Genomic DNA, 8,346 nt, shown 5'->3' with positions numbered 1-8,346 from the left:
AATATCAGTAATATCAACGTTGACTACATACTGGCTTGTCTGTGTACAAGATTTGATCAAATTGTTCTTCATACACTTTGAGCTATCTAACTATATCTACTTTACTGAATTTTCGTATACGTCCCTCCCTCACTTAAATTCTTTACACTATAACAGTACAATTATTACAAAAATAAAATGTGGTATCGCAGCCTATTGATACTACCAGAGCCGACGCCTGGAACTTTCACGAGGCATTATACGTAGCTATTTCAACTGGCACCGAAATCTCATTGGTTGGCGATAAGAGCCAATGAGACGTAGCTACTTGTAGGTAGATCTTTGAACGCTTCGTATGGTTTTCGCGGGGCCCATCCTGGTGTTTGTTGGTGTGTGTGTGTGTGTTTTAATTAATTGGCGCATGTTACAACATGGACAATTTTGAACGGACTCGTGGTGTGGCAGGCTTGTGTGACGTGTGTGGAACAAATTTTAATACAAGAAAAAGCTTGTACCGACATATGAGGGTGAAGCATCGCAAGAACATTTATGTACATCCTAGGAAAGAAATATGCAATATTTGCGACAAGTTGGTGACAGACGTAAACAAGTTGGTAACAGACGTAAACAAACACATGAAGAGACTCAATTTCGCGTCTGGAAAGGTAGGAGGCAAGTTGGTGACCTCTCTGTCACCATATGAATGAATGCTGCGTGAATCTTAATGTAACACAACAGCAAGCAGATTGCTGGTTCATAGTCAAGCGTGCTATATTGGCGGAAATATCACCAGTGTGATATCGCAGGTGCGGTCTTTCCCCTAAATTTCTAAAGTAGTTTCATGAAGCACAAATAACTTATTTTAGATATTTAAGTAACGCCGGCCCTAGTTTCTCACCGCGGCTTCACTGTGTTATTCCACATCCCTGAAGATTCTCCTTCATAATTGGCAGTATGAAACATGATGGATGAATAAGTGCATTAATTGTGCTAACATATTCTTTTCCCGTTGCAGTACGCTATTAAGATATTAAGCAAAAACCTGTGTTTTTTTTAGATGGCATGTACCGAGTGCAATACATTTAGATGCCCTCGGAGGCAAGAACTGATACACCATTTGGAGTGTGTTCACCAACAGAGAATGGAGTGCAAAGAAATGACATTTAATTCTGTGGAAGGTGAGGAAACAAAAGCGTAGTTTATTATTTCTGTTTGCCAGATAACTGATGTTGTACATTGTTTGTATATGCAGTACTTTCCAGTCAGTTAATGATATTATTTAGTAATTATTAGTGTTCATCTTGGGTATCATTTATGTAAATATAGGTAAGAAAGTATCATAGGGTAATCAATGATTGTCAATATATCTTCAGTGTATAACTTAAACAACTCTAAACTGTTGGACTTATTAAGGTGTTAATCTGGATTTGCCTCAGCATGCTACATGTTTCTAAATCGTGGTGGTGGTGGTGGCAGGCTGATCTGTAGTGTAGCCCTAGGCTTAGTTTGGAATGTTGGTATAAAGCATTCTTACATTGATTGTATGTACATACCTCAACCATTTTCAGATTCTATGACACATGAGTAGGAGAGACTGTCTCCATTACCATTATTTCTCAGGCACCTTGCTTATAATAATTATTAGAGAGCTGCTAATATGTTTTGACCTTATTCAGTGTTATCTTGTGTATTTCAACTAAATTATTTCCTCAGAATAACACACAAATGCTGTACTTAAGTTTGTATTTCTTATGCATTGTAATTTTATTTTCAGAGTTCTTTCTGTGGAAGGAACAGATGGAAGCTGAAGAGAAGGTTTCCTTCATAAGACCAAGGGGAAAACAGAAATGTGATTATTTTGTTTGCCACCGTTCTGGATATGCTGACAAAACAGCTTCAGGCAGAAGGTTAAGGGAACCTTCAATCAAAATTGGTGACACCTGCCCTGCCTGTTTGGTAGTCGAAAATGTGTCATCTAACATGGTTAATGTCAAGTTCTACAGGACACAGTCTCTCTGTGGGTAGCCTACATCTGATCACAGCCGACAGGGCAATGGTTGCTGAATTAATTGCACAAGGTGTTCCTGATACTACAATTTTGAAGAAAGTGAGAGAGAGCATTCAAGTTGGACTCTTCAGAAGAGTTCATCTTTTAAGCAAACAAGATATTAGAAATATTAGGAAAGAATACAAGCTGGACGATAGTAGTGCACACCAAGATAATGCAACCAGTGTTGATCTTTGGGTGAGACAACAAGAGTGCCTAGGGAAAGATTCCCCGGTGATTTATTACAAGGCACTGAGGATAATGGAAACAAATTATCAGAAAGTGACTTTGATAGCCCTTATGACTGAGTATCAGCAGAAAATGGCAAAAAAAGTTTTGATAGACAGCACACATGGCACTAATAGGTATAAATTTTATCTGACCACACTGTTGACCGTGGATGAATTTGGTGCTGGATGTCCAGTTTCTTATTGCCTCAGTACACATACTGACACAAGGTCCATGCGAGTTTTCTTTGAGCAGATTAAAAAATGTATTGGAAACATCAAAACAAAGGTAAGAAGACAGTTTCATTAGAGAATGTTTGATCCACTGCTTGCTGGAAATAACTATAGCATTAACATGTGTGTTTTATTTTTATAGGTATTCATGTCTGATGACTGTGACAGCTACTGCAGTGCCTGGAGTGTAGTTATGGGCCATAGTGAACATAGGTTGTTATATACCTGGCACGTTGATCAGGCATGGAGATGGAATATATGTGCAAAAGTACATGGGAATGCAATGCTGAAGAGTACTGTATACAAAGCTCTGAAAACTTTGCACTTACAGACAGATAGAGAGAAATTCTCAGAGCTGCTGGATGGCTTTCTTACTTGGAGTGCAGAGGAGGAAGGAACTGAGGAGTTTGGCAAGTACTTTAAAGATAGATATTCATGGAAGGCACATATGTGGGCATACAGCTACAGAATTGGACTTGGCCTTAATACAAATATGTTCTTAGAAGCAAACCATAAAACTCTTAAATACTCATACTTACTGAAGAAAATAAATAACAGAGTAGATAAATATATCCAAGCCCTGTTGCACAGAACGAGGGACTCACTTTTTCAAAGATTAATAAGGCTTTGTAAGGGGACACAGAGAACTACACGCAGTGCTGAAATAAGTAAGAGTCACAGAAGAGGTTGTGGTATCAATAAGGAACTGATACACTGCGTTGAAGATGGCACATGGGATGTAAACACCCTTTCTGATCGGCCCCCATATACTGTCACCTATACAGAGAACTCTTGCACTGCATGCCCATTGTCCTGTCCTGAGTGCAAGGTATGTACACTTATTTTCAACAGTTAAATTCCTAGGTGTAACAACCATTTGTGCCAATTTAAGAGATGTTAATCCACATGTGTGTATAATGTATTAGTTTTCATTTCTTTTCAGATCTGTGTACACAGTTATGTGTGTTCTTGCACAGACAATTTGATCAAGGGTAACCTCTGTGAACACATTCATGCAGTGAAAATCAGCAAAGGAACTGTAAAGCTCCCTACGCAAGACAGGTTCTGCAGAGAGTCATCTGTGCAGGAGTTAACACAAATAATTGCTCAGCAGACTTCAGCTGCTGGCAGCACTGTTGACTACCGAGCTGCTTTGGAAGACAGGCTGACTATTGTGCAACAATTAGCAAGAAGTGCTAACAGCGAAACTGTTGGCTCTCTCCTTGCATCATTTGATAAATTAATTAAAGAAATGAGGGCACGCATTGCATCGCAAAAAGAACTCGTTGGTCCGCATTTTCCAGTAACTTCAGCTCCACCAAATGAGACATGCAGGATTCAGAGACAGTTCCAATCAGTAAGGAAGACATGTGAAAAGAAGGAACATTCATTTGCAACACCATCCTGTGCAGAAATTGAGGCCATTATACACGACCTCTTGGGGAGTGGAAACAGTAGCTGAGACCATGTATATGCAAAAGACAAGTAAGGAAACCATCCAATAGCTCTGAGAATTTTTCTTTTTGTGCTTGTAAGTGCAAGGTTTTCAGCACAGTGTACACAGTACTCTTCAGCACTGAATTGCCATTTATGTTTTGCGCATGTCCTCTGTCTCCACTTCTGGCCAGCATGCGAGGCACACAACCTGTGGTCAGTATAACCCATAACTACATTCTCCTGGCATTGTAGTAGCTGTCACAATCACCAAACTGTATTAATAAAAGCTTTGTTGATGAGACTAACTGTCGTCTTGTGTTTCGTGTTTCTAGGAAACTTTTGTATCTGATCTAAGAAAAACCTGCATAGGCCAAGCTTCGTGTGTGTAGTGAGGCAGTAAATAACAGGGGATCTTGCACCAGATTCATCCACAGTCAACAGTGGTGTTACACAGCACTCTTGCACTAATAGGTATAATTTATTCTCAAGATTGTAGCATTAGAACACCATATGCAACTAACTCGGGAACATTTGCTCCTTCAGCTGTAGGCTACCAACAGAGAGATTGTGCTTTGTACATGCTATGTAGAACTTTACACTAACCATGCCACATTACATCCTGTGAGACTATGAAAGAGGCACCGAGGCACCACAGCTGCGACCATATTCTAAATGGGATTGCCGTTTACCTTTTGACTGAGCTGCTCATTACATTACATTAAATTAATACTTATTCCATAGTTCATGAATACTACATTTCATAGTGGAATGTTTTTGTTATACAGGTTTTTTTTACAGTTGCTATTTCATATGCAAAATCATATCTAAAAATTCAAATGTTGTTTGGCTATCTATCAGACTTTTAATGCTATTAGGTAAATGAACAAAGATTTTTGTGGCAGTATAATTCACCCCTTTTCATCCCAAAGTCAGATATAACCCAGAATAGTGAAGATCATACTTTCTTTTACTATTGTAGCTATGCACTTTGCTGTTATTTTTGAATTGGGATGAATTATTAACAACAAAAAAGTTCATAAGTGAATATTTGTTTTGTGAAGGTTCTGTGAATATCCTGAGTTCCTTAAATAAAGGTCTGCAAGGTGATCTTAGATGGGCTGCGGGCATTATTCTGATTTGCACTTATGTGCAATGAATACTGTCTCTCTTAATGATGAATTACCCCAAAATGTGACAGCATATAAAAGCAGTGAATGAAAATAGGCATAGTAAGCTAATTTACTGGTACGCTTACCACCAAAATTTGCAATAAACCTAATAGCATAAGTTCGTAGCCTAAAAACGAGTTACTTCTGCAAGTTTGTGCATGCTCCCCCCCCCCTCCCCCCTAAAAGATTTTGCTTTTCACCCCTTTCCTATTCAGATGCTGGCCATGCCTTGTAAAGTCTCACCTACCAATGCATCAACAGGAACCAAACCTATGCCTGACAAAGTAGTTGCCTGAAGCAGCTGATCTAGCTGCATATTGACCCTCCCGACGGAGCTGTTCAGTTGGGCCATCATACAGCATAAAAGCAGAAACCAAGTCAACATTAGTATGGTTCATTGCAGATGGTATTGGTACCTGTCATCTAATTTTTCCACAAGATCTGGCCCATGCCTCTTCCATGGCTGCTAGTTAACAGGACTTTCCTCCTACATTCTACTATTTTTATTTATTTATTTTTTGAAACAGTTGGTTTCCTGGTGAAAGTCTGTTGATATCTCCTCTGTCCAGATTTAATATAAGGATTTCTGTTAACTATGTAATTTTATTATGAAATATAAAAAAAGTTTCTTGACTGATCATTCTTGTTGTATTGGGATTAGCTGACAGTAAAGCTTTTGTTTTTCATAATGAGTTACAGAGAAAGAATGATGATGTGTAGCATCTCATAAGATCACTAATTAATTCTGTCACATAAGTAGAATAGTGTTTAACTTAAGGAATATAAATGTCACCTAAAAGCATTGTCATATCCTTTCTTTCCAGTTGAGATTCTTTCTCTTGTTGTATGTACAAAGATAAATTACCCACTATTTCCAAATGTTACACATCTTTTTATTGAATTGTACATATGTCCTTGTCTTGTTGTATATGTCTGTTCAAGGTTTTTCCTTTTGCTGGTGTCTGTCTATAATAATGTGGGTTCATGTACAACATGATGGTTGTCATATATTTATACTCTTTTTGATTTGTGGGAATGACTGGTGTAATGTTTCCCTCTGTTTCTTAAGAAATGTTTTCTTATGTTTATGAATGATTGCAAGCATTTCTGTTAATTCTGTAAGTAATGGAAACGTATCCTGAAGAGACTTAATAATAAAATAAAATATTATTTTATATCATTTAATGTGTTTTATTGGTCCTTGGATGATAAGATTGTTACCTTAGTGATAGCAGCATAGTTGCAGATCGGTGATGTGAACCAAGTAGACTATAATCTCAATGTTGGTATGAACTATCTTTGGTGCCAGTAAGTGAATTCTTTCAGAATTTAATTTAATACAGGTGCTAAGTGTTCAACTTCTACTCCTGTGTTTCAAACCTTAACTAACTGTGTCAATGTTTATTTCATTCATCTGCCACATGAACACAAAATGGAAGATAAACTGTTAAGAACTGAGCAACTGAAATGTAACGGAGTTTTGTTAAGTGTTGATTTACAGCTATTAAGAACTTTCTGGACAATATTTCTTGCACACAGCTGTATCGATTTTGGTCGCTACAGAACACCTTCAAGATTATGTACATCTGATGATGTTATTCAGAATGTATTCAAATGCAACTGTAACATTCACTGACAGGAAATGGAATCAGTTATTATTAGTTATACATGGAGATTAATTGGACATTGCAGTTGCTTTTGAATACATTCTGAATAACATGATGTACATCTCATGTGTTATAACCTTAACAATCGTCTGTAGCAAGCAAAATTGGTTGTAATGAAAAAATTGGTATAGCTGTGGCCAAGAAATGTTTTCAATGTAATGTAACAGTCAATGTCTGTCACGAACGCAGACTACTGCAATTGTAAATGTCAAATGCATGTAGTAATTAAAATCTGATTTAGTTACATGGTTCAATTCTTGAGGGTGGTGATCCGTAGTAATTTGCTGACACTGCAATTCTACTACAGAATGTTCAGAACAATGTCGGGAAGATAATTTTTCCTCGCAGAGCATTTGACAAATCTTGTCTTAAGTTCTTCTTACCTTCCTTCTTATAATTGACTTATTGAATGAAACATTTATTGTATCTTGAAAATAACTGCAATTATAAAGGTCTGCAATGTCTGAGGCATAAAGGACAATGAAAGGTAACAACGTAGGTTGAAAGATCATATTGTAAGAGAAGTTCACCAAAATAGAGGATACGTTAGCTCGAAAAATGTCTTGATCATTACATACTCTTTGAAAGAATCTACGACCTACTTCTCTGAACATGTGGCCTCTTGCAGCTACAGCCTGCACAATTCATTTCAACAAGTGATTATCCAAAGAAGCTAATTGCTTTGAAAAGTACTTTTTGTACAACCAAAACCAACTTGCGTGCCTGACTTTACAAATATTTGACCAAAATGTGACATGAGCGTTACTTAACACGTTCACTGCCACTGTAATTGGCCTTGCTTTGCCACGTAACCAATATTTTTCTTAATAGAATCTGAAAATATATTGCTAAAAGTAATATAACATGTATTTATTTTATAAGTACACAATCAAATTTACTCTCGTGAATCAAAGTTGTTTTGGGGCGCACTAAGGCGTCAGTGGCATATCAGGCCATATTCTGTAGCGGGTGGCCGTGGACGCGCCAATGCGTCTAGTGTATTGTTCCTGGTTAGTGTGACAGTTTAGGTTACTACAATTTCATTTTATATTCATAAATGAAACGAAACATCCTACTGACAAACGACATATTTATTGGACAAAAAATATAGTAGAAACATTCAAATACAAACACAAGATCTCGAAGAAACTTCTGAAATAAAATGTATGTCAAATCTAAGAAAAATACAATCTAGAGCTTTATCCATTACTCTCAAACAAATAAAATAAATACAAAGTTTAAGAATAGTACCGACACATAACTGTCGAAAAATAAATGAGCAACGAAAGTGCTATCTGCCTTTAGAGGTGGTGAATAACACAACAATTCAAACAATATCCTGCTTTATTTGGGCAATCTAGGCACTCGTAAATCGTGTCTGTTCGTTGTCCACGGCTGGCGCATGATCTGCACTTTTTTCGCGGTGTTTTTGATTTTCCATTTGATTCTCGTTTTACCACAACATGTTGGGGATTTCTGACTGGCCGTTCTACCTGCTTTCGTGGCAATAGTGCTCTTATAATACTGAGTCTAAATTCTTGGAGGGGCATTTTTGTGCCACAATATTTATTGTGTAGGGCATGTGC

The 8,346-nt window shown here is 37.4% G+C and overlaps 1 protein-coding gene across 1 annotated transcript; it reads left to right on the top strand.

Annotated features, from left to right (window-relative positions):
* Window positions 1-384: 384 nt before the first annotated feature.
* On the top strand, window positions 385-5,787 carry LOC126237205 (uncharacterized). The gene is made up of 5 exons (XM_049947085.1): window positions 385-644; window positions 1,037-1,157; window positions 1,756-2,542; window positions 2,630-3,316; window positions 3,431-5,787. Exons 3-5 carry the CDS (start codon window positions 1,946-1,948, stop codon window positions 3,947-3,949), a joined length of 1,803 nt encoding a protein of 600 aa, XP_049803042.1. The 5' UTR covers window positions 385-644; window positions 1,037-1,157; window positions 1,756-1,945; the 3' UTR covers window positions 3,950-5,787.
* The last annotated feature ends 2,559 nt before the right edge of the window (window positions 5,788-8,346 follow it).

The sequence above is a fragment of the Schistocerca nitens genome, chromosome 2 (genome assembly GCF_023898315.1).
Source record: "Schistocerca nitens isolate TAMUIC-IGC-003100 chromosome 2, iqSchNite1.1, whole genome shotgun sequence".
NCBI classification, from domain to species: domain Eukaryota; kingdom Metazoa; phylum Arthropoda; class Insecta; order Orthoptera; family Acrididae; genus Schistocerca; species Schistocerca nitens.
This window is presented reverse-complemented; position numbering and strand designations above follow the sequence as displayed.